This window comes from Leuciscus leuciscus (assembly GCF_965113295.1).
Source record: "Leuciscus leuciscus genome assembly, chromosome: 10".
In the NCBI taxonomy this organism is placed as follows: domain Eukaryota; kingdom Metazoa; phylum Chordata; class Actinopteri; order Cypriniformes; family Leuciscidae; genus Leuciscus; species Leuciscus leuciscus.
The window spans coordinates 16,667,505-16,695,290 of record NC_138734.1 but is presented as its reverse complement, the minus strand read 5'-3'; the positions used below and the strand labels follow the sequence as shown (position 1 = coordinate 16,695,290).

Sequence of the window (27,786 nt, the reverse complement as noted above, 5' to 3'; positions counted from 1 at the left end):
TGGCTACTGTATACAGGCCACCAGGGCACCAGACAGACTTTATCAAAGAATTTGCTGACTTTCTATCAGAGTTAGTACTGGCTGCAGATAAAGTCCTAATTGTTGGTGATTTTAATATACATGTGGATAACGAAAAAGATGCATTGGGATTGGCATTTAAAGACATTCTTAACTCTAATAGAGTTAGACAACACGTGTCAGGACCTATTCATTGTCGTAATCATACTCTAGATCTAATATTATCACATGGAATCAATGTTGATGCTGTTGAAATTCTGCAGCAGAGCGATGACATCTCAGATCATTATCTAGTCACATGTAAACTTAATTTAGCCAAGGCTGCAAAGCCGACTCCGTGTTACAAATATGTTAGACCTATCACTTCTGCCACTAAAGATTGCTTTATTAATAATCTTCCTGACCATTTCATCATCTCAGCATCCCAGATAGCTTAGAATAACTCGATATTGCGACAGAAACTTTTAACTCTCTCTTTTCCAGCAGTTGCTCCTTTGCGTTTAAAGAAGATTAAAGAAAATAGTCCAACGCCGTGGTACAATGAGCACACTCAGGCCCTTAAGAGAGGAGCCAGAAAAACGGAGCGTAACTGGAAGAAAACAAAACTAGAGGTATTTCGCATTTCATGGAAAGAGAGCACGATTGCATACAGAGACGCCTTAAAGGCTGCTAGATCTGCTTATTTTTCAACCCTATTAGAAGAAAATTAACAAAACCGTCTACTACAGTATGCGAATACTTTTCAATCAGTATTTAGACCGTACCATAGTACTGAGACTGCTCTCATTAGAGTCACAAATGATTTGCTCTTATCATCCGTTCGTGGTTGTATCTCGCTATTAGTGTTACTCGATCTTAGTGCTGCATTTGACACTATTGACCACAACATTCTTTTAAATAGACTCGAAAATTATGTTGGCATTAGTGGAATTGCATTAGCATGGTTTAAATCATACTTATCTGACCGTTATCAGTTTGTAACAGTAAATGAAGAGATGTCTAATCGATCAAAAGTTCAGTTTGGTGTACCACAACGCTCAGTACTAGAACTGTTGCTGTTCACTCTGTACATGCTACCCTTGGGAGATATCATTAGGAAGCATGGAATTAGTTTTCACTGTTATGCTGATGATACGCAACTCTATATTTCTTCACACCCTGAGGAAACTTAACAATTCACAAAATTAAAGGAATGCATAGCTGATATAAAAAACTGGATGATAAAAAATTCTGGATTATACATTTTTAAGGCCAGACAAGTAGTTTATTGGGGGTTGATTTGTAAAGAAGGACTACACGACTGCGCACATATATATTCAAACGCGCATACCTTTGGACATATTGTTAAAAGCGCTATATAAATGAAGGTGACTTGACTTGACTAGTTAACAACACAAGGGGCACTTAAACCCTATACAGTGCATTATACAGGAACAGTTTCTCACCTTGCAAACTCGTGCCACTTCATACTGTAAATCTGTGATAGTATGGTTTTTGGACTCCAAAACTTCCTAAACAAAAATAAAAGTCACAACTGTAGAGACACATTAACAAACAGTTCTGTAACACTGATTTATTTATTTCTAAATCAGTAATATATAACTGGAATTGTAGAGGTCCTTTGCATATGCTTATATATAACTATATACTAGGGCTGTCACCGACTAGAGATTTTTGTAGTTGACAGGTAGTCATCTAACTATACTGCGGAGGGGGGGAATCAGGGCTGAGAAGAATATTAACATTGCTAACATTGTTCTACATAATTGAGAAATACTAAATCATAATATTGAGCATTTAAAATATAAATCAAGCGCTCAAGTGCATAACACTTGCGTTGTACACCAGGAAAGGTAATGATTATGAATGTGTCGGAAAAAACCAGCAAGGAGACTTACTGAACATTAATAATTAATTGTTAAACTAGTGTTTTTTGTGTCAGGGTCAGCTGCAAAGATGAAGTTGACGATGCTGACTCGCCATCTCCGCAGTACAGTGGACACATCAATAGAGAGAAATGCAAGTTTCAAACGGATTAAAATGAAATAATCAGAGAACATTTGTTTTTGAATTGGTTTCAAATTTCAACTTTATATCTCAAGCATATAGAATATGTCTGTGAGGCAAGTATATGCTTGTAAGAGGCTACATTTACACTAATGCGTTTTCGTTTTAAAACACATACATACTTTTGATATGTTTACACCTGCCGTCCACACTATTCCGGAGTTCTCGACCCTCGAAAACTGAGACTTTTGCAAACGCTGCAGACCCCGCAGTTTAGCAGTTTTAGAGGTTCATTAGTTTGAAAACTCCGGGGTTGCGTTTCAGTGTAGATGGATCAAAATGGAGTCTTTTGAAAACAAAGACGTGGTTGCCCAAATTCACTTCGTGATTGGGTCTTCTGGCTCATTGCGTATCTTTCCCTTAATCGTCAAGCCCCTATCATATGACCATTACGCTACCGGAAAGACGACAATAACAGACCAGCCCAACGACTAAGTAAACAATAACAGACGGTACTGCAAGTTTAGCTGACTTTGTGGTCCTTTTTAGCAGCTATTGTGCAGTTAAACTCTACATTTTATAATTCTGCAGCTGCCTACATGCGCAAGAGGCAAGCTATTATTAGAGCAATCGACAACAATCTGCAACTGTTTACAAATGTATGCGCATACCCATTGTGCATGAATGGTCATGTGACATGCGTTTTCGGTCGTGTAGTGTGGACTGAGATCTTTTCAGAAACGTAGTGGAAACGCCAGTATGGTGGAGGATTGTTTTAATTTTAAAACGCTGTGTTAAAACAAAAACGCACAAGTGTGGACATAGCCAGAGAACGAGTTTTGGTTCATTTTTATGACCTGCTTCAGAAAGAAGTTCACACAGAGACCAAGACAGCTAAAGCGCATCCTGTTTGTTTTCTTTATTTTACAAAAGCACAAGTTTTATTGTTATTGTGAGTGTACACAAATAAAAGTAAAATGTATTACTCTTATCTGTATGACCAAAAGTTTAAGTTATCTCTGCATGAACACTTGGATATGCATCAAATAATAGCCCATTAATCCAGGTTAACATTAGAGCTAATGTTGGTTAATGTTAGGCTACAACTTAAATGTTTCAGATGATAGGCCATATTTGAATAATAGGCGAAAATTTGGATTTCCTGTCCGGCAAACTGTAATTATTACATTGACCAGCCGTGTTAACGATCTGTTTGTCACAGGCTGTGACTTCACCACTTCCTATGGAGTTTTTTTTTTCTGGAACTAACCGACTAATTAAAATTTTGGTCGGCTAAGCCTCTTCTTGTCGACTACCGTTTAATCAGCTATTAGGTGGCAGCCCTACTATATATACGCTCATAAATGTACCTCCAGTTTATGGGTGACCACACTGAGGGTAGTAGGGTCCAGGTTGGAAACAGACAGCACCTCACTGAGCTGGGCTTCCTTCTTTTCCAGCGTGTCATTGAGTGCACTCAGTTTGCACTCCAGCAGCAGGTTTTTGAAGCCACTTTTCTGCTGAACCTCCAGGATGGCTTTAGTGAACTTCATGTACAATTCGTCTCGCTCCAACTGAACCTGCACAACAATCAAACAATCTTTAGCTCTTACACATGCAGCAGTCCTAATGAATCACTATGAACAGATAAAAACTTTAAGAGACAACTGTTATCCAGTATAGTAATGTTATAGAAAAATACAATAAAAACAAAAAATACAATTAATAATTACTTGGCTGAAATGTATTACAGTGTGTACATCAAACAGAGATTCTTGTTATGTCATGGCAGAGATGTTATCAAGATGAAGAGGAAACCTGTTTTTTCCCCCTTGTAAGTTGTCATAACACCATTAAGGCTGATAGTTCAGTGCGTTTTAAAGGTCTGATGCTGTTCCTTCAATCACCTTAGTAAATCTCTGCTCCAACACTTCATGCTCCCACTTAAGCTCCTTCAATTCTCTGTCAAATATTTTGAGACGAGCTCTCGTTCTCTGACAGCAGAACACAAAGAACAAGATTTACATACATTACTAAAATTAATTAAAACTTTTGTTATAATTAACATTTAACATTATGCCACAGTTCAGTGTCAGTACAATCCACTAGAATGACTAAATACTACTAAGACCCTGAACATACAGTTAGAGCACTCTTGTCCTTCTCATAGTTGGCAAGCTGTTTCTGAAGCTCTGCGACTTCCTCTTTGGCCTTTTGTGGAGACTCTCTAAGTTGCTTATTTTGCTCAAGCACTTCCGCCATCTCTTTATTTCTTTTCTCCTCCTTCCTTTTCATGTCCTTTAACTCTTCCTGCACACATTCCACCAGAAGAGAAAATAAATAAGAACTGACAAATAATCACTTCCTGTACCTCAGCTGGTAGCATTACACCAAGGAACAAACATACTTATACATACATACACTGTAGTATTATAGTTTTTTATAGCTTGATTGCCACATACATAAATGTATATTTAATAATTGTGAAGATGCAATGATGACTATGAATAAAGTTACTAAAAACAGATCTATGAGAGACACTATGTTATTTGATTTATAATTAATATGAAGAAAACAAATGTGTGTATGTGTTCACGTGTGCGTTTTCACCTTGAGCAAAGTTATCAATTCCAGATTTTTGTAGACTATGTCATTGAAGTAGTTTCTGATGTCTCTGAAAGCTTTCTCATGATTCTTCATAAGCATGTTGATGTGGCTGTTCTTTCGCTCCTCGATCTCATGAATCTCCGTCTTGCGTCTTAGTTCTTCCACCTGACGCAGCTTCTGCATCCTTTTCTCATATTTGGATCCAATTTCTGTGCCAATATTTTCACTCTCATGTTAAATCATTAAAGCAAGCCTTAACTCCCCATAAAACTCTTCACATTCCATTCCATTTTATTTTATGACACATTTTGTCAAGAATATTTGCTACTCATCAACAAAGTACTTCATAATGTGAAAGTGAAAAAATGCAGAAATTGTATTGAATTAATAACAAAAAACAAAACAAAAATAAAGATAATAAAGTATTTCCTGGTTACTTTTTTTTATCAATCAACCATGAAGACCAAAGAAGGAGATCTGAGACAAAGTTCTTCAAACAAATGAGCCAATGATGAAAAATAACTTGCAGGGCACTGAATATTATCTACAGTAGAGAAAATCCACACTGAAATTGACTTTACCAATGTGAAGCTTCATGCCACTTGTCCTCCAAAATAGAGTGTTCAGGCACTTAAGAGCACATGCATGCAGCAGGAAGTAAGTGTGTAAGAGGTATAATAAATGCAAAGGCTTAGTGCCATTATCACACACTAAATCCACTACATCTCTAATAACTTAAGTCCTGAATGTTGAGAAGTGGGGTCTCCATGGATTGAATTTGTTGGTCCAGCGAATCCCATAGGCCCTGTTTACACCTGGTATTAAGAAGCATTTTTGTCAATCCGATCTCAAGTGGACGACGTTAAATACAGGTGTAAGTGGGTCCTAAAATGTTTTGAGCTTTTCCATTTGACCATTTCCAGACATAGTCGAAAATGCATTCGACCAGCTTGCTTTCGTGGTGAAGTAGTGTATGGGTGAATACGCTCGAACAGCCACAAAAGGCCGCCTACTCTCCGCCTATTGACATGGTGAAAAATTTGTGTTTTTATTATTTTTTCATCCTCTTATACTTTTCTGACCGCCTGAGATAATGAAATCATCTGCAATTGATTAACTAGTTGAAAATCTCCCCTCGCTCTACGCGTTTCGTACCTTCTCGTTCTGTGTGCGTGAGAACTATTTACTCCCACTGACAATCCCACATTGCGCTGCAATGAAACCACACAGACGCGTCACGCGGCTGATATTTCACAGACAACTCTTAAAAAAAGCAAACCGACTCTTTTTCTCACGTAATTGTTCTGACTTTGGTAGTAGATTTGTAAAGAGCCCGAAGACATGTGGGAAATATTTATATTGGGGTGGGGGAAAATCGATTTACTAATGAATCGCGATTCTATCTTCTACCGATAACGATTTTCTAAACTGTTACACTTCTTTAACTTTGCAGTATTACTTAAAGTTATTGACACGTTAGGTTGTTATTAATCACAACATGCCGCGAAAAAGGTTGTGTGGTGTCATTACGATTATTCTACTGCTCCCGACTGCGTTGGAGCCTGCACTATCCCAAATCGTAAATTTCAAACATGTTTGACATTTACAACTCTTGATCGGGCTGCCTGTGATGTGATACCTCTGACAGCAATTGGGAGTGAGCAAGGTTCACCAACCGGATGTTGCGTATTGAGGGCCCTATTTTAACGATCTGAAACGCAAGTATCAAACGCGAAACGCAAGTAACTTTGTGGGCAGATCTTGGGCACTGTTGCAATTATACCAGCGGGATAAATGACTCTTGCGCCCGGCGCAAATCTAAAATGGGTTGGTCTGAAGTAGCTACATTACTCATAGGTGTGGTTTGGGCGTAACGTGAAATAAACCAATCAGAGCGTCATCTCACATTCCCTTTAAAAGCAGGCGTGCTTGTTCCATGGCGGATTGCTTTTATAACGGCGGATTTGCACGGCGGAGATCTCCTCTCACTGTGAAAATGTTACTACAATCGACAGGTGTGTGGTCTCGCGGTCCAGATGAATCTTCTAGTGTGTGCATTCGGAGGAGTATAATGCTAAAAATCGGTTGAAATACCCTTATGTCTGTCGTCTCCCACAGTTTTAAAATCGGTTAAGATTTGAAAATCGTCCCAGGCCTTAGGAGAAAATCGGATGTGTAATAGTATATTAGATCTGTGCATTCATTCTTAAAGGGACAGCAGCCTCATAAACTGTTGCCGCATGTTTCATTAAAGCTACAATATGTAATTTTTCCGCTGCTAGGGGTCGCTAACCTCTTACAATAACAAAGGCGTAGATTGATGACACATGAGCGGAATTATGGAACTTGTCGTCATGCTGATGGATCTAATAATGTTTATGGATGAGTGAATACAGTGATGTTTTTAACATGACTGTGGTATGAAGCAGGGCATGATTGAGACAGATATCAGAGTCACACATGAGTCCCACGGATATAAAGGAATAAGGACATTTCATTCTATCGAACTATTCACTTGGTCTAACGTTACACTTATTATACTAAACTGCATTTGAGTGTGTTGAAAGTTATAATGTAACTCTATGTGTTAGTTTGTTGGCGGTATGAGACTAGCAGTAAGCTAGATCAACATTAGAATAACATACTGATCATATTCTAACATTTCATCATGTTGAGCAGTAGCGTGTTTACCCACCACGCAAAGCAAAATTGCGGTTAACTCATTTAATGATTGCTTTTGACATTATTCATTAACGTGCGGCCCAGATACATAGAAAGAAACAACCATGTAGCGCGCATCTCCAAGCGGTGCTCAAAAACGTAAGAAAGCAAAAGAAAAGAAAGCAAATTCTGAAAGTTTACAACGTTTTTTTTTTTTTTTTTTTTTTTTGCCTAAAAATCTAATTGAAACATCTGAAGAGGAGGAAGACTCAGCCATGCCGCGGCTGCCCGCTGAACATTCTGCGCCCGCACTTGTCACTACCTTTGCTGGCGGCGGAGATGAGTATCCTGTCCCTGATACCTAGCCCCCGCCCAACGATCCGGTGGTAAGCGAAATCCTACTTTCCAATGACCCAGCGCTTTGGCCTGAGAAAATAACTGACCAACAAAGATGCAGCATATAAACTGGCAGTTATAAAACCTCTCATTAAGAAACCACAATTAGATCATAATAATCTAGCAAATTATAGACCCATTTCAAATCTTCCATTTATGTCTAAAATATTAGAAAAAGTGGTGTCCGCTCAACTGGGCTCTTTCTTGCAACAAAATGATATCTATGAAAAGTTTCAGTCTGGATTCAGACCGCATCATAGCACTGAAACTGCGCTCGTTAAAATCAAAAATGATTTACTTTTAGCTTCTGACCAAGGCTGTATCTCAATACTAGTTTTACTTGATCTTAGTGCTGCGTTCGATACTATAGATCACACATTACTCTTAGATCGACTACAAAATTATACTGGTGTTCAAGGACAAGCACTAAGCTGGTTCAAATCATACCTATCTGACCGCTACCATTTTGTCTATTTAAATGGAGAAAAATCGATCATAACTCCAGTAAACTATGGAGTGCCGCAGGGATCTGTGTTAGGCCCTCTGTTATTCTCAATATATATGATGCCACTTGGAAATATTATAAGGAAACATGGAATTAGTTTCCATTGTTATGCTGATGACACTCAAATATATATTTCATCACGGCCGGATGAAAACGCAAAATTTTCCAAATTGACAGAGTGTGTTAAAAATATAAAAGATTGGATGACGTGTAATTTTCTTTTATTAAATCCAGACAAGACAGAGGTAATACTTATCGGTTCAAAAAACCGCCCACAAAACCTCGCACAATACAACTTTGACATCATAGGATGTCCTGTTACTTTATCCTCTACAGTAAAAGACCTGGGTGTTATACTCGATTGCAACCTGTCTTTTGAAAATCATATTTCATATGTTACAAAAACAGCCTTTTTCCACCTTAGAAACATTGCTAAGCTACGTAATATGTTTCTGATGCAGAGTTTCTGATGCAGAAAAGTTAGTTCATGCATTCATGACCTCGAGACTGGATTACTGTAATGCTTTATTAGCTGGTTGTCCTGCATCCTCAATAAACAAGCTACAGTTAGTCCAAAATGCCGCCGCTAGAGTTCTTACGAGATCAAGAAAATATGATCATATAACACCGATTTTATTATCACTGCATTGGTTACCTATAAAGCTCCGTATTAATTACAAGGTATTGCTACTGACTTATAAAGCCCTAAACGGCTTAGCTCCAGTCTATTTAACGGATCTTCTATCGCCCTATAATCCATCGCGCTCTTTAAGATCACTAAATTCAAGGCTTTTGGTCATACCTAGGGTATCCAGAACCACCAAAGGAGGGAGAGCATTTTCACATTTGGCTCCAAAACTCTGGAATAGTCTTCCTGATACTGTTCGTTGCTCAGACTCGCTCTCACAGTTTAAAACTAGATTAAAGTCGCATCTCTTCAGCCAGGCATTCATATAATCCTACAGTTCAAACTACAATCCGGCCTCTAGCTCATAAATGCCAGAGGAGAACTGGCCCCCGACTGAGCCTGGGTTCTCCCAAGGTTTTTTTTTTCTCCATTAGGTCACCTGATGGAGTTTTAGGACACCATTAGGTCACTTGATGGAGTTTTTCGGTTCCTTGCCACTGTTGCCTTTGGCTTGCTCAGTTGAGGATATTTGGGGGATATTTAATTTAATTTGATCAATCAATAAATTCCTCTTGAAACAAACTTTGTTGTATTATTTTAATTTAATACTGTGAAGCTGCTTTGATACAATCTGTATTGTGAAAAGCGCTATACAAATAAACTTGACTTGACTTGACATTGTCAAAAGGGGACCAGTTCAAATAAAGGATTTCAATTTTCCTCAAAATTGTGATAAAATTCCTCGTCATTTCACTGCAGATGGTTATTAAGCTGAAAGCTGAAAGGACTATATTTTTGAATATGCAAGACCGAAAATTTTTAAACCAAAAGTTTTTATGTCTTCTACCAAACTGTAGACAATTGTGTGTGCTGTAATGCAGCTGTAAAAATAAATACGGGTTTTATATGCCTCACTTACTTCTATATCCTCAATATTACTGTTGTGCAATTCAAAGGAAAATCTTAGGCAATGTTGGGGTGTGGGGGCCCACAGGGCGTTACTTTGCTAGGGATACTGGAGGCGTTCTGCTAAAGGCCCGTCCCCTTCTCTGCATTCGGGGGTGAGTAAAGTAATGCAGGTAATGCAGAGACATGAGTAGTAAAGACCTAGGGTTATAATAAGACCTATTATACAATTTGCAAGCAAAAAAAAAAAAAAAAAAAAAAAATTACATGCTTCCAACTGTGAACCAATTTGGTAGAATATATATATATATATATATATTGCTCTTGCATTCTTTCTTGTGGCTATAGGTGACACACCTGAATGAATGGCTCATTAAGTATGCGGGCCCCATTGTCTCCTCAGGTGTGAATCACTAAATATGCATGATGGTGTTGAATTGTTGACGCCCCTTGCGCATATTGCCTTTACAAACAAAAAGTTTTTTACAAGATTTAAATCAATGTATTGTGTTATGTGAATGATAAGGGCAGGATGATTTTCACATCATTTTGAAGAAAAAACTCTAGGCAACGACATCCATTAGTCAAAAGTCTTATTGTCACATATTTAGTATGTGTTTTGTGGCCTTATTTCAGAAACTTTAGTTTTTAGTTTTTTCAATAACCATGCATAAACATTATTCTCTCAAAAATACAAACATGTACATGCATGTTGCTCACATATTATGGTAGCCCTGTTTGTGCTAAATAGAGTGTAATTATACCTTTGCCATTAATATGTTTATAAGCAACTGAAAAAAGCACAAATGTCAGGGCATGTCAGAACATCTCAAGGACCCCAAAAACCCCTCAGACCCCAGAGGGTTAAGCCTCCTGTGGGTGGGCCCAGTAGTTATGTTGGTGTAGTATGGTTCCCAAAAGTGTATGTTGGTAGCAGAATAGACTTGCTACCAGCTAGTAGGCCCGACCAGGCCTCCCTGATAGGCAAGTCCCAAGCACTGTGAAGATGGCTGACAGCACTGACTAGCTTCAGGCCTAGTAGGCCTCTTTAATCCTCTAAGTGAGTCTGCGAGTGAGGGGAATACAAACAGCAGTGTTGATGATTAGGCTCTGACCTTAGCCGGCCTTCCTGACCTTGAGCCCCATAATGGGGTGCTCGACTGTTATTTCACTGGCCAATCAGACAATTGGCCTCAGTGGGCCTCTCTGGAGGCGAGCCCCGATTACGATCAGTGGTTATAAGGTAGTAGGCCTCACTAGGCCTCCCTGAAGGCGAATTCCCACATATGGTTGTTATCAGGTAGTAGGTCTCACCAGGCCTCCCGGAAGGCGAGTTTCCACATTTGGTGGTTACCAGGTAGTAGGCCTCACCAGGCCTCCCTGAAGACGAAGTTTCCACATGTGGTGGTTGTCAGGTAGTAGGCTTCACCAGGCTTCCCTGTAAGTGGCAGCTCGGACAGCTAGTGACCGCTTGCTATCAGTTCAGCTGGCCTTAGCTGGCAGCTTCTGAAGGCGAGCTTGCGCCCTGGCTCGACTAAAGTATTCATTCTCTGCTACTGGTTACCTCCCGGAACCTCTTTTTATCCTGCCTACAGCCTGGTTTGCCTACCAGGCGGACCATGTGGTCCCCTCACTGAGGGTCACTATGAGTATGCGGACTCCTGAGTCTGGTCAGACGGTCGTAGGCCTCGCGTGAGGCCTCCCAGTTAGATCAGCCTTTAGGCCTTCTCAGGCCTCCTCAGTGTTTTGAAAAAACAAACGCTGGGGAGATCTATGGATCGAGCAGAGAAACTCCCCTCGCTGGCAAGGGTTGTAAGCGCTATGCTGAGGCATTCTCTCTGGGATACCCCGTCTCTGAGATCTGGGCCGAGTGGTAAACTGTCAGTTTTGCAGTCCCTCGGGCTGGATGCCTCATCTAAAGGCAAGTGTCCAGAGTCTCTGTCTTCGGACAGACAGGAAGTTGGCCAGGCTGAAGTATCCAATGTAAGTGACGCCAGGTCAGGCCTTCCTGGCATTTAGGGTGAGTATGTTCCCCTGAATAGTGATTGGCTGGGACTCTTTCGGGTTACCTAGCCACATTCCCTAGAAGGGACCCCTTCTAATTTGAAGCTGTGGTTCCATGCCCTTGAGCAGGCCCAGGTAGATCTTTCAGTAAACTATGTTTATGGAGGTTTTCCTCTGAGGCTTATAGCTTGGGCTATGACCATAGGGAATGCTGTCACTGACAGCCTAGTGTGATCTGAGGGTGAGTGGTTCTAGCATTTCATTTGAATTTGCTGGTTCTGACAGTTGTCACTGCCACTTGGCATGCACTCCCCTTAGCATGGCGGCGTGGGTATATCGTTCCCCAAAGCATCATTCGACGCAGTGCGAGTTCTCTTTCGAAAGGGAACGTCTCAAGTTACGACTGTAACCTTGGTTCCCTGAGAACAGGGAACGAGACACTGCGTCTCCTTGCCATGCCTCGGGGCCTGCCTGCCTACCAAACAGTCCCTTCAGACGATAAGATGAATGTCATGTTTGCAAGGCGCTCCTTTTATACTTCCGGGTCGCATGATGATGACATCATGGGCTGTCGCAGGTCAATAGGATTGCCGTAATTCGATTGCAGTTTCAGACAACTGTCACGCCTAAGGCGTTCCCCAAAGCGTCATTCGACAGTGCCCCGAGGCATGGCAAGGAGACGCAGTGTCTCATTCCCTGTTCTCAGGGAACAGAGGTTACAATCTTAACCTGAGACGATTTCGGGTCAAAATTAAAGGATTGAGGGCCTGTGCATATAAACTTTCGTCCACTTGAGACTAGGGTTGTCACGGTACCAAAATTTCAGTAATCGCTACCAATACCAGTAAAATGTTGTGGTTCTTGGTACCAATTGGTACAGTCAAAAACTGTTGAATTGAGCACTTTTAAAAACTGTCCCGCAGTTTCCGTTTCAATTGCACATCTATGCATTTATATATAAATGCATATATCTGGCAATGTGAGGCGTTTACAGATCAAATCTTACACCTCACGATCTGCTCGCAAACACATCCAGGCCGCCCCGACAATATAAATCATGTTTGATATTTAGGATTTCAAATTTGGATGATTACGGCTATAATTACGTCAGTACTTCCACAATAGCCAATGAGAGACAAGTCTACAAGGAGACAGAACTGCAACAACAAGCCGCTGTAACAGAGATGGAGGAACGGCTGGTCAAAATGTGGGAACACGACTGTCTAAATGTCTACTCAAAAGCATATCATAACCCCAGCGATAAAGAGAAAAGCTGGGAAAACATTGCAGCGGTTTTGGTTTGTACTGGGTGAGAGTGTAGAAAGTTGTTAGCGCACTACTGTAAACAGATTAAAAAATCTTACCTCCAGTTCTCGATGAAGAACAGACAATCTGTGCTGACCCCGTCTCCCCAACCACTTTCTCATTTGCAGTCGTTTAACTTTCTTATTTTGTTTTTTCTTGCGACAAAGTATCCATTCTGTCTACTGTATATCCACTTCCCCTATGAGAACACGTGAGGTGCTAAATCTGGCATGATAATCTTAAGAATATCTTGTAGTGTGTGATGCACAAGCTCACTGAATTCTGGACTCTCACGAAAACTCCTGTTAAAATAAAAAAAAAGATTCTTAATTGTACAATGAATCTCCTATTTAGATTGCGTTTACACTTTGTTGGTTATAATTAAAGGATTCGCAAGCGTGTGGCTTGCATGAAACGTCAATTTTCAGCGGTGTTGATTATGATTTCACTTTTCTAACTTTAGTTAGTGTGTAATGATGCTGTTTGAGCATAAATAACATCTGCAAAGTTACAACGCTCAAAGTTCAAAGGGATATATTTTCTTTTACATAAATCGATTTTTAAGGACTACAACAAACGGCTGGCAGGGACTACACAACATTCCTCCCGGGTTAGTGACATCACAAACCATAAAATTTACATAAACCCCGGGAACACGATTTATAGATTCACAGACACAAAAACGGTGCGTTTTTGCTCACCCTCAAAACGTGACAATTTTAACATGCTGTATAAAAATATCTGTGGGGTATTATGAGCTAAAACTTCACATACACACTCTGGGGACATCAAAGACTTATTTTACATCTAGTGAAAAGTGCATTACACCACCCCTTTAAGCAGATTCTGACTAACTTAGTGACTAGGACCTCTGACAGGCCATTGCGATCACACGTTCGATTGTGATTGGCTACAATGCTCAACGCTTGTAAAAACACGCTGTAAACAGAAACCTTTGATGCTCAGAGAGCGCTCAAACAAACACAAACAAGAGCATTTGAAAACAGCGTCTATCAGCCAACTGGTACTGGCAGTATCGATGTCTTTGACAACCCTACTTGACACACACTTCAAAAGGGACTTTAGGGACGTTTGTAATTATGTGTCTAAAAGTGAAGTGAAACACAGCCTGGGTATTGAAAAAAAAAAAAAAACGATTTCCACGACAATTCCTTAAAAATTAGAGACAGGTGTTGATTAGGGCTATGATTAGGGCTGGACCTAAAGTCTGTAGTGGCCCACCAGTGTAAAAAAATCCAGATCTGACCATGAACATTTTATCTGAAGTAAACATCATGAAGACCTTAATCCACTTGACAAGACAAATGTGCAAAAATCCCAGTCTCAGTAAAACTGAGAGACAGCCTCTGGACACAGATTATCAGCAGTTAACAATGCACAGTACAAGCGCAGCGTTGAGCTTCTTGAGTCTGTTCAGTAAGGAGCGTTTTGATTGGTGGATTAGAAGCTCACTGCGATTGGCTAAACAGTACATCCTCCAAAAAAAAAAAGATATTTATGAATCTTAACCTGTGAGGAAGGTCTCAAAAATACCGCACACAAATTCAAAGCAGTCAACAATCCATAAATACATGTAACATCATTCATAAATGTGTGATGGGAATTAATTCAAGAACTTGATATATACATATTTGTGTAATATGTATTTGTTTTTATTTAGCTAAGATGCATTTGTGTGAGCATTTGTGTAAATATTTATGCTTTTACTTGTGTATTTATGAATTATGTTTTGAATTTACGAATTGGATTTTGTAAATGTGAACTGTGCTGTGCATTTATTAATTTTGTTTTGTAAATGTATTATGTTTCAGGCTGATCTGGCTCCATACAGGGCTTTGCAAAATCTTCTTATTTATATGCTCATGCACAAAAAAAAAAAAAAAAAAAAATAAAAAAAAAAAAATAGGTACATGAAACACTCCTGAACCAGGAAGAGCAGGGAGACTGTCATCATTTGGTACAAGAACTTTATAATGATCCGTCAGGTTCAAAACCTATTAATAACCTGTTCGATGATTGGTTAAGGCTGACTCAAATATTTTATATTTGGCGGCACCTGCCGTGCTCGTGAAAGTGGCAGGATTTTTGCCTCCACGCCGCCAGCGAAACTGTTGCATCCTGTGTGAAAGGGCCTTTACACAAAATAGCTTCAAGCTGTTAAATACTAGTTGTATATAAAGTATAAAAGAGGCAAATGATAGATAGATAGATAGATAGATAGATAGATATATATATATATATATATATATATATATATATCTATCTATATCTATATATATATATATATATATATATATAAATGATCAATATAAAATTGCATACAGCATCTTGAAGCCTGAGACTGAAAACTTAAGTATTCATGTATTTACATGAATTATTTACTTCTCAAAAGTAGTTCTATACAACAAAAAAACTATTGTTAAAATCTAGCCCATTCAAATGTATAAAGAAAGTGACTTCACCTCGTACTTGTCTGGCAAAATCATTTCGCAGATCAGTAATTTCCTCATCGTGTTTCTGTTGAAAGACAATTTTGTTTATGGTCATGAGAGATCTAAATCAGAAATGTAACTGTCATTGTCATTGTAATCATTATATACAGGGTGCGAATTGGCTGGGGGTGTGTGGGGGTGCCGACCCTGTAATGAGTCATAGTCATACCATGAACATTTCCTGAGCAGTTGACTTAAATAAGCTTAGAAAACATTGGTCATTCAATGACGTACATGGACGGAGCAAGAACAATGCAAGTGTTCAAAATAAATTTGCGCATTTAAGTTGAATGATAAAGTTTGACTTCTTTAATGCTGTTAAACAATGTACAAAGCCAACTGTTTGCTGAAATATACAAAACATTAACAACAACACTGAAATAAAAGTGCGATTTTTCTGTAAATCAGATATGTATGAAAGTTGCGTTTTTGTTTCTTTCATCATTGGCTGTCAGAAAGATAATGGTAGCATTTTATTTAAACTGAGAATAATATTAAGACTTTTACACACAGGGTGTGTTATAAAATGTTCGATATGAATAAATATAGTTCCTTAATAATTATCTAAGATTTCAATCCCCAGTGAAGACACCATGAGCCAGAGAAATAGAACAAAGAGGGCACAGTTTTACTTAGGATTTACACTTGCAAACAAAATTATTCAACCCCACAGAGACTGCACCAATTTACAAATGTAAGTTTTTCTAAAGATCCAGAGTTTAATATAGTATTTGTTTTTGTTTTGTTCACAAAACACTGTATATGTCAATATGTCATAGTCACTCAACCGCTATTCAACATTGCTGTGCAACATTTAATCACTTACTAGTATGGTAGGGTACAAAACTGTGTTAGAACACAATTAAGCCTTTGGAAACTCTATAACGACAATTAGTTTTAGATGTGACACATATGCATACATTTAGCCCATGCATTTTCTGAATCTGATGTTGAGTAGCAAATATGGGCAAGACAAAAGAGATCTCACAGAAGATAAAAAAGAAGGCTATAGATACAAGAACATTTCCAAGACACTAAAGGCTCAAATATACCTTAATCGAAATCGAAGAATGAATTGATGTGACGTAATTTCAAACAAAATCAGGTCAAAAAGTTTGTTTTCGAACTGGGTGGGAGTTCACATCAGTTCGTTCTTCGACAGCTTGCCAAAGCGAACTTTCCGGAAAAGTTTGCTACGGCTGGTAAACACCTTTGTACTACTATTGGTCCTTGGTGATTACGTAACAGGTGGGTGTGTGCTGAGGCTCCGCCTTCTTTCACGTCGAAATCTTTTCCACTTAATTTCTCCTGTTCAGTCTGTCGAGGTCAGACATCAGCGAGTTAAAATGTGAACACACTGGAGAGCTGCTTCATAGTAGAAAATGAAGTTGTACTTCTGATGAAATGAGACACTGACACTTTAAAGGAACACTATGTAGCTTTTCAACCTTCATAATATATTTCCAAGACTCTTGTGATGGTACATCGACTTACAATAGGTTGAATGACACGTCTGCCATAGCCTGACGGGGTCTGTATCGCTTTTACTGGCACTACGTAACTTCGGGGTTCGGGTAGTAACCCTAGCACAAAAAGAACTACAAAATTCGACTGCTTTACGGCATACGTCACTTCCCCCACCACTTCCTCAAATTTGGACGTGAGCGTTTATATACTGTCAATGGACGTGAGAGGCCAACCAGCGTTTGTTTTCGGCTTTCGTGCGTATGTTTTTGTCATGGGGGCTGTTTACACCTGGCCACTTCATGCGTTTTCTAAGATCGGATAGCTATTTGATCGTGAAAAGACTAGGTGTAAATGTCCTCCGAAACGCATTCAAGACGGATTTGAATCCGATCGCTCAAATCACTTCAGGAGGAGGTCTGAGACGCATTCCAGACGAAACTGGACAAGTGTGCATCTGGTTGTTGAAACCAAATATGTAAATTGTACTCCTCCCAAAAATGTTACAAATAAATAAATAAAAAAACGTGTGAGAGCGTGTTATAGTCTATATGTTATTGCCAGATATGACGACGCTACTGGAACACGCATTACCGCAGCTGAGCATCGATTCATCAAGACAATGTACAAACTATCGCAAATCAAAGTGAAAGTAAGTCGCAGACGCTTATCACACAATCATCATCATTAAAAGTAAAGAAACGAAATGATCTTACCAGGGCTGTTACTGCTCTCTCTTATTGCTGTCTTTGATTTTGAAATTTTAGCTGATGATCAATAAAATGCAGCTCATATCTGTTGCTTTCGATGATGTGCACTCCATTAAATCTGCATATAGCGCGAGAATTGAAGATCGGATTTAAATCCGTTTAGCAAAAACACATTTATGTGACCAGGTGTAAATGGAATCGTTTTGATAAATCAGAAATCCGATCTGAGAAAACGCATTTAGTGGCCAGTAAATAAATCTCTTATTTGTAAACTTGTTTGCATTCTGTTGTATGTTGTTGCACTTGCTTGTAGTTTGTCATTTTTTTACGATGCTGTTCATTCATCCATTGCTGATAATTAGACCAGTCCAATAATTTCCACATATGTCTAGCTAGCTTTCGATTATCAGAGCTGTTAACAGACTTGCTAACAAACACTTGTTTCTCTTACGTGTTTTTTGCGTTATGTTTTATTGCCTAGCTTGCCCCACGAACTAGTTTGCCAGCTGAACTCAGGTGTTGTGAGGTGTATTTATCACGTAGTCCTGAGGGATATCAGACGACGCTGTTGACGTTGATTCTTGCGATTATCATGAGAACAGTTTTCAATATCTCGCATAAATATCAAGACATAAATAAGTCCAACGTAGAGGTTGGGGGGCTGGAGGGGTATTTACGACAGTGGAAGTATTCCACAGCGACTCTAGGGGTCGCTGTTTGACAAAAACACAATTTCTCCACAGTGTGCCTTTAATATGGTAAAGCTGCTTGATTTTAAGCAATCTGTTGTATAAAGTGCTATATAAATAAACGTGATGTGATTTTACTAGTGTCGAATTGCAGAGCTCTTGCAAAAATATCATTGCTATGATCCGATGCTTTTCTCATTGTTTATTAAAAAAATGCTTGCGACACGTAAATTGAAACTATTTCATGGAAATTTCAGGGACTTACAGAAGAAAACTATTTATACTTTTATGCAGGCTTTTGCAGGCGGGAGCAGGTCAAAACATGAATGTTGCGGGTGAGATGGTAACATATGTTTTTGCGGGAACGGATCCTGTGGGAGCATGTGGGAGTGGGACTGAAAACATTGAGGTGGATCAGTCTTGTTAGGTGGTGCTTTGCTGCTGCAGTAAGTGGAAATCTTGACATGAACAGCGTCATGGATTCTTTTAAGTATCAGGCCATTTTAGCAAAAAGCTGCAGAACAATGATCCCAAGTACACAACCAAATAAGCTTGGTTCAGGGTTTGGTCCTGGATTTTTCTTGAGTGGCCTGATCAGTCTCCAGAATAAAATTTCCTTGAAAAATCTTTCCTTGAGATTGGAAGAAAGCATTGGCAGCATGGAAATCAAATAATATTATTGAGCTGGAAGCTTTTGTAAAATAGTAAAGGATTCTTAAAAAAAATTTACTTTTGAAGGTTGAATAATTTTGTATATTTGTATATTGATCTTTAGAGCAAATTAGATTGTTTTTATTTGAACTCAGTAACTCAACTTTACATTCTAAGGGCACTTTCACACTGGCAGTTTAGTTCGGAATGGGGCACGGTTCGCATGAAAAATCACTAATGTGAACGCTGTCATGCGGACCCGGGTGCGCACTGGGGTACTGAACCGGAGACTACCTGGAGGAGGTGGTCTGAGTTCGGTTGCTCCCGAACCGTGCCGCGGTTCGCGTGAATGTGAAAGCATCATGGACTCGGGTGCGCACTTGTTCAGGAAGTGACCTACGCATGCGTTTTAGCTGATTATGACGTATTTAGTTAAATAAAACACATGTAAGGGATATAGTGTTAATGATTTACCTTGGATACCAATGAGCCTGCAGTGTATTCGCGCATAGCGCGTGGAATCAGGGCAACAAATTAATGGAAATCCACTGTCTCCTCAAAAGAGTCCGTTTGCAAGCAGCAGAAAACCACCTTATGCGTCACACACACAGTAAACATGTGTTGTTCACCAAATTAATTTAAAAAAAACCACACAATATATTGAACCGAGTTCTGTTTTCTATCATGCGCCGTGCACGTTTGCGATGACGTAAGATGCACGCAAATGCACCAGAGTTCGATAGAATCAAGTTGAGTGTGAAACCAGACCAACGCTGCGGGTGCCGGGAACAATCGTGCTCGGGCTCGGACCGCCGCAAACAGTGTGAAAGCACCCTAAGAATCACTCAAATGTTTATTAATTAACTTTCTATGATGCTTTAGTTGAAATATTTCCACAAAACCAGAATGTCTCAGGTCACGGAGGTTCAATAATTTTGCTTGCAAGTGTGTGTGTACACTGTATATTAGTGGTGTAATGATACACTAAACTGACGGTTCGGCATGTACCTCGGTTTTGAAGTCACGGTTCGGTTCGATTCGGTACAGCAGGGGGGAGAAAACTACACAAAATTGTTTTTGTTTTTTATTACAGTGGTTTATTACAGTGGTTTATTACAGTGGTCTCTGTCTTTAAATGAATTCAATTCTAATTAAAAGTTTCTTAAGGATAATTTTTTTTAATCTCTGCTAATGGGTGGTGTGGCGCAATGGATAAGACACATGCCTTTGGTGTGAGAGACCCGGGTTCGAATCCACTGTGAGACACCAATGTGTCCCTGAGCAAGACACTTAACCCCTAGTTGCTCCAGAGGCGTGCGACCTCTGACATATATAGCAATTGTAAGTCGCTTTGTATAAAAGCGTCAGCTAAATGAATAAATGTAAATGTAAAATGTAAATGTAATGCTGTAAACTATATAGGGAGCCCTTACTTGCACATTACTAAAGGTTAACAACAGAGCCCAAACTACTAGCCTAAATTGAGCTGCTATTTATTTTTATATATAATAATCAACATTCAAATAACAAATTGTATGCAAACATGTAAACTGCACACAAGGCAGTTTTCGCATTAACTTCTAAATCTATTTATAAAATTATGTTTTTATTCCAATTCGTTGTTGAATATAATCATTTAAACAGTGGTTGTCATTTTCATGACAGATTTATTTACAGCATGGGCGGGGCGTGTTAGGGTACGTGAGAGTATCACGGTTCGTACCGTGGGTGGTGTTGTATCGCGTTTTTTGGTCTGGTTTGAATATCGTTACACCCCTACTGTATATATATATAATTTGGTTAGTTGTTGAAAATATTCTTAGCATAGAGCCCTGCATGTGCCCCAAACTGCGACACTAGTAGCAGCAAAGCAAAAAAAAAAATCATAACATTTCTTTTTCTTTCTTGACTGTTGTCATGCTATAAGATGTCATCAATACTGATTTCATGAGTGACTTGATTTTTCCTCCATTATTTATTTTTCTTTATTATTTAAAAAAACTAAAGTGTATTTTGTTTTTCTGTGGATGTCCCAAATGTGGTACAGGACATGCAATTTTAAGAGAAATGTTCAGGTTACATATTTACAAACACACCAAAACAAACAATTACTAAAAACACACAAAAACTGATTTTGCACGGGCATTTTGCACTAGTTTACTAAATATGAAATGGGCAACTATCTTTAGGAAATTTAGTACTGATTTGACAAAAAAAGAAAAAAACTGATGAAAAAACCATTATATGCAAAATCACCAATCTTTTATAAAAAAAAAATGTGGATGATTTACTTATTTGTGAAAAAGCAGAATTGGTTGACTTACAGTGCAAATTAGAAAACATATATAAACATAAAGCTAAAGGGGCGTTCATTAGATCACACAGAAAATGGATTGAAGAGGGTGAACAAAACTCTGCATATTTTTTCAGATTGGAAAGACAGCAAGCTAAAAACAACCAATTTAAAAAAACGAATGATTAACGGTAATATTAGTCATGACCCTAAAAGTATCTCAGTCATGATTTATGCAGAAAAGAAACATTTCTAATAATATACGGTTAGCGCTAGATATGTTAGACTATTCAGAATGAATTGACAATGATGAATTTTATTTATTTTTAAATTTTTTTTGATTATTACAAAGCCTTTGACACATTGGAACACACATTTTTATTTTAGGCTCTTAAAATTGGCTTTGGTGACTCCTTTTGCAGGATGGTCAAAATGCTATACATAAACGTAAACAGCTCAATCAAACTAAGTAATGGTACTTCACCTAGATTCTTTTTAAAACAAGGAGTTTGACAAGGATGTTCAGTTTCCCCGTACCTATTCCTAATTGCAAAACAGTTCCTTAGCACATATATCAATAGTAGTCCTTCCTTTAAAGGGTATCACAATTGGCAACACTAAATATTTAAAAAGGTCAATTAGCGGACGACACAGCTTTATTCTTGAAAGATTTGTCACAAATTCCAGCAGCTTGGGTGTTCTTCAGTCCTTTTCTGAAGCCTCTGGACTAAATCTAAATTTTAATAAATGTGAATGGCTACCAATTAAAAATGGTTCTTTTACTTTAATTGAAGATATTGCTGTTAAAAATATAGGGTAACATATCTTGGTATACAAATTACTAAAGATGAATAAAGGTGTTCAGCAAACTTCAAACCTATTCAAACCTGTCAGGACCACTATCGTCAAATACGATTGACAATTAGCATATAGTTTGGGATTGGCGGTATGGTTCTGTTCTGGGCAAGAACTCCCTGTGCATCCATGCAGCCTAGCATGGTTAAGAGCAGGGAGAGCAGCAATAGCCCCCCTTAGGGTAAACAGAACTGAACCAACAAAAATGTATTGCAGATATCATTAACTCATTCAGGGGAATCAAAATGCCAAATCCTGACTGGACGAGAGGAGGAGCTGGGAATGGAGAAGGGTGATTAGCTCCGGAGAAACGCGATAGCTTCTGATAATACTGAAGGAGCTTATATATGAATACAGTGATAGGCGTCATATTCCTATAGGTAGACGTGGATCAGCTGAGAGTCAGCTGATGCGAGCTTGACTAACGTGACCTGCCAGAACTAACGCTACGCTTGATTATTACCAAAAAACTAAAAACAAAAGATCCCCTGGTTACAAAGGGATCTGTCCATAAAAGGCAGAACACTGCTCACTAAGGCAGAGGGTCTGTATTGTTTGGCCTATGCAGCTTAGTCTTTTTTTGTGGATAAGCCCACGTCTAAATTAATTAATGAGGTTTTAATAAAATTCTTATGGAGAAAAAGGATAATTATATGAGAAAATCAGTCATATTAAACTCTTATAATAATAAGAGGTTTTTTTTTATTCCCTCAATACAATACATTTAAAATGAATTGGCTGAATCAATTCCTAGCCAAACCATCTTCTATTTTGAATGTTTTTCCTCAACTTGTTTTTTCACAACTTGCTGGCATTCATTTTCTCTTAATGTGTAATTATGATATATCCAAACTCCCTATCAAACTTTCCAACTTTCATCGCCAGGTTCTCTTAGCATGGGCACTAATTTATAAACATAACTTTTCACCACAGAGATGTTTTATTTGGAACAACAAGAACATCTTATTCAAGAATAAATCTCTGTTTTATGATAATTGGTTCAGTAATGGATTATTTTTGATGGAGCAGTTGTTTAATAATTGTCTTTTGTTCAGATATTCAGAATTTCTTTTCAAAGATCTTTATTTCTTAAAAATGTATTTCTGTTCCACCTGTAATTTCCTTTTGGAAAAATGTGTTTGTTAATAATTGGAAAAAAATCTAGTCTTTACATTGTTCTTTCTCACAAATAAAGTGAAAGAAATTTCCTTTAAGCTCATACACAGGTTCTATCCTGTTAAGAAATGTATACAAAGATTTAAAGCTGACATTGAGCTAATATGCTCTTTTTGTTTGAATTCTGATGAAAGAGTGGTTCATTTATTTTGGTCATGTCACTACACTCAGAAGCTTTGGAATGATTGTGTGTAAGTGATAGTAAAATGATAGTAAAAAATATAGTAAAAAGTGTAAGATTTTGCCAGGCTTCTCAATACATATGGGAAACATTATATTTGGATATTTTGACCTCACACACACACACACACACACACAAATCTGTTTTGGTATTAATTAAATAATTTTCTTAAGCAAATTTTACATTCACAAATGCATACTTTCAAACTGTAAACTTATCTTCTCTGTCTTCTTAAAAGAAATGGAATATCATTTAACTGTGATTTCAGTATCTACTAATAAGAAAGCTACAAGGACTGTTAGGATTTGCTCTGCCTCTGATCTCTTCATGTGAGCATTTTTATGTGATGTAATGGCCCTCTCTCTTTTTTCTCTTTCTTCTGAATTTATTTATTTATAATTTTAAATTTTTTTCCCTTTTCTTTTTTGCTGTTGTCTCCTTTATTATTGTTGTGGTTGATATTATGTGATGTATGCTTATTCTTTTGTATGTTCCAGTTCTCTGCATTAAAATGCATTATTCAGTGCTGTAAATTTAACGCAACTGCACGGTGGGCAGACGCGACTAATCGATCATGACATTCGTTGCCGATGATTTTCTTTATCGATAATTATCGATTAGTTGTTGCAGCCCTACTTGCTGGAAAGGCATTAAAACTGAAATCATTAACACACAGTTTTATAAGTAACCCCCTTTCATGCAGTGGAAGCAGATGGAAAGTTGGAGAGTTTGCCTGGAACCTGCACCTGAACACTGTTGGTGGAAAAGTGTTGTTGTGTATGTTGATTCTCAGTTTATCCAGAATCGGGCAGCTCTAAGGCATACACAAACCACAACTGTAATTGTTTTAGCTGTAATTATTTAGAAATATTTTGAGACATAAGTGCACTCTGACCCCAAACCTTCCTCTGAAAATAGCAGTCCTTTTTTTTTTTTTGCTGTGCCTGTGCCTCAAAAGCACTGATGCCAACCCCCCTTTTACCCCTGTTGTGCAGTTTGCTCTGGCTATGGATCTCTTTGACCTAGCATACACATAACACATTATACTTCTATAATTCAATGTTAGGCTGAATAGATTAGGTCAGCCGGAACCGGGAACACTCCCCATAAATCCTGATGTACTCGTTTCATCAAAAGAAGAATGGCGTCTACGCTAATATTAGTCTCTCTGTTTATCCCGAGGTTTACAGCAGTCCGCCATATCCAGGCCGCATCCAGATCTGATGAAGGACCTGCGCCTGGACACAATGACAACGCAGTCCTGAAGTGTCAACTAGTCTCTCCCGTGAAGGCATCTTCTCCTTCCCTTTACCTCTGTACAGATAAAACGTTGTCAAAATAGTTCCGGTTCACATGGCTACTCGGAAGCGATAAATAATTCTGTATTATATATTTTAAGGCCAGACAAATAATTTGTTGAGGTCAATTTGTAAAGAAAGACTACACGCCTGCGCACATATATATTCAAACGTGCATACCTATAGACTAAACACGTACTACGCATGTGCACGCTGTCAGCGTTTTCACAGGTTTGCATTTTCAAAGCTTGCGCAGAGATAAAATAATTTTCTTCAAGGCTTGTACCTTGGAACCTATTTCAAGGTTTGCGTTCTCGAGCCACCAGGCATGGTTGTTGTGCGAATGAGCGGGCCAGAGCGTAAGGGTTTTCTATTAGAATGGTGTTGTGTAAGCGGCCCCTAAGTTAATAACTAATGATATTTGCAACAGAAGTGAATCGATCAAAACTAACTTTAACTGGACAATAACTTTATTCTAGAGCTGCTGTAAAGCCAAAACAATATCTGTTACTTTAATTTCCTATTATCACTGCTTTGAAACAGTCCATATTGTTAAAGGCATGCAAACTTTGGAAAAATTATTTTTTTGGCTCCAAATCTCAGGTGAAAATTGTCATTTTGATACCCCTCAACAAAATACTGGATTACTTTATACATTTATACATTTGAACACTATAGTGTTAGGTCCCATTTAGGCCTAATTATTACATGTCTGTACCTGAATACACTACAGTTTAGGGCTGCCCCCAACTAAAGATTTTCTAGTCGACTAGTAGTCGTTCGTTTAAGCCATTAGTCGACTAATCGCACATTTATATTAGTTTAATTACTGGGGGGCGGATCGGCCTATTCCGCGCTCAAAGCGCACGCATAAAGCTTGCCGCAAAGCACTGGCAACCAAGAGTAATGATTATGAATGTGTAAAAAAAAAAAAAGGAAGGAGACATTTTAATTGTTTATTAATAAACTAGTTTTCTGTGTCAGTGTCGGCTGCAAAGATGAAGTTGACGATGCTGACTCGTCATCTCCGCAGTAGTGTGACCAAAAATGACGGCGCATTTTAAGTTAAAAAAAATGCAAGTGATTGTGCCGGCACCTCCATGTCATGCAGTAAGGATGACATGTAGTTGCCTTCCACACTCGATATGCACCTAATAATAGCGCACATTATCTAGGTTAACGTTAGAGCGAACGGCTACGTAAAGTTGCTACTACTTACATGTTTCAAATGATAAGCCATATTTGAGGTTTATGAATGATAGGTGAAGATTTGGATTTCCTGTCCAAAATATTGTAATTACCACAAGGACCTGCCGTTAAGAATCGTTTCCTCACGGACTGTGTGACTTCACCACTTCCTGTGGAGTTTTTTATTTTTTCAATGACTAACTGACTAATAAAATCTTGATTTCCTCTTGGTGAAGCCTCTTCTCCTCGACTAAAGTCGACTATTAGGGGGCAGGCCTACTACAGTTAGACCTTACTTTATTTGTAACTTTGCTATACTGTATTTATCTATGCTTGTAATTAGTGTATTTGATCTTAACCCCCCCACCACCACCACCACCACCCCACCCCACCCCCACCACCACCACCCCACCCCACCCCAAATGCTTGTATTTTTACAATTCAGCATCATTAAAAATATTGAATTTCATTAAAAAGTCTAATATTAATAAAATTATACCAAAATAAGCTAATTTAAAGCTACACTGTGTAGGTGTTTTTTCTCCCATCTAGCGGTGAAATTGTTTATGACTATCAATTGAATATTACTTTCTAGCCCCTCCCATTCCGAGGGCGTTTTAACTCCTACGGTGGCCGTAGTATTTCAAATCTGCCGGCAGTCGCGAGTAATCTCCCCCTCGCATTCGTCACGGTGTCACTGAGTGTAAAAACGCGAAAGGCGAAGCTTGAATTTCCAGGTATGTCCCTCTTTGGCTAATGTATTTTCAAGATGGAGGCGCAACAAGGCTTCCGCCATTCGAGCGACTCGCTCATATGTATTCTAAATGGCAGATTCTATGCTTACGAGAATACTTGATTAGTTGATAGAAGTAATTACACATGAATGAGCACATATCATTTTGAAAGAACAAAGTGTTTTTTGCTAAGAATCAACTTAAAAAATTACACAGTGTAGCTTTAAAATACTATATCCTGCACTATATCCTGCAACATCTTGACAGACCTGGGACTTATGCACGGATCTTATTTGTGGACTTCAGTTCGGCCTTCAATACCATCATCCCTGATCTTCTCACAGCCAAACTGACTCAGCTCTCCATGCCATCCTCAATCTGTCAGTGGATCTCCAGCTTCCTGACAGACCGGCAGCAGCGAGTGAGACTGGGGAAGCTCACATCCAGGACCCTCACCATCAGCACTGGCGCCCCCCAAGGGTGCGTTCTCTCCCCACTGCTCTTCTCCCTGTACACTAATGACTGCACTTCTAAAGACCCCTCTGTCAAGCTCCTGAAATTTGCAGACGACACCACCGTCATCGGTCTCATCCAAAATGGTGACGAGTCTGCTTACAGACTGGGGGTTGAACAGCTGGCTGTCTGGTGCAGCTATAACAACCTTGAGCTGAACACGCTCAAAACAGTGGAGATGATTGTGGATTTCAGGAGAAAATCCCCAGCACTCCCCCCTCTCACCATCATGAACAGCACTGTGGAAGCAGTGGAGTCATTCAGGTTCCTGGGCTCTACCATCTCTCAGGACCTGAAGTGGGCAAATCACATTGACTCCATTGTGAAAAAGGCCCAGCAGAGACTGTACTTCCTTCGCCAGCTGAAGAAGTTCAATCTGCCACAGGAGCTGCTGATCCAGTTCTACTCAGCCGTCATTGAGTCTGTTTTAAGCACTTCCATCACTGTCTGGTTTGGTTCAGCTACCAAATCGGACATCAGGAGA

At 38.9% G+C, this 27,786-nt stretch overlaps 1 protein-coding gene and 1 long non-coding RNA gene across 3 annotated transcripts in view; both read right to left on the bottom strand.

Moving 5' to 3' along the window:
• drc4 (dynein regulatory complex subunit 4) overlaps positions 1-27,786 on the bottom strand; it is a 38,553-nt gene that overhangs the window by 7,553 nt on the left and 3,214 nt on the right. For both annotated transcript variants that reach the window (XM_082183023.1, XM_082183022.1), the window contains exons 5-10: positions 15,521-15,575; positions 4,636-4,841; positions 4,168-4,335; positions 3,933-4,019; positions 3,396-3,605; positions 1,464-1,529 (exon numbers count right to left, since the gene is read on the bottom strand). In XM_082183023.1, the coding sequence (XP_082039149.1) occupies positions 1,464-1,529; positions 3,396-3,605; positions 3,933-4,019; positions 4,168-4,335; positions 4,636-4,841; positions 15,521-15,575 (792 nt within the window). The remainder of the gene's footprint in view (positions 1-1,463; positions 1,530-3,395; positions 3,606-3,932; positions 4,020-4,167; positions 4,336-4,635; positions 4,842-15,520; positions 15,576-27,786) is intronic.
• On the bottom strand, positions 6,626-14,610 carry LOC309508575. Its single transcript, XR_014209565.1, has 2 exons — positions 12,462-14,610; positions 6,626-12,151 (listed from the first exon to the last, which is right to left on the bottom strand). It is a non-coding gene; the product is annotated as an uncharacterized lncRNA (long non-coding RNA).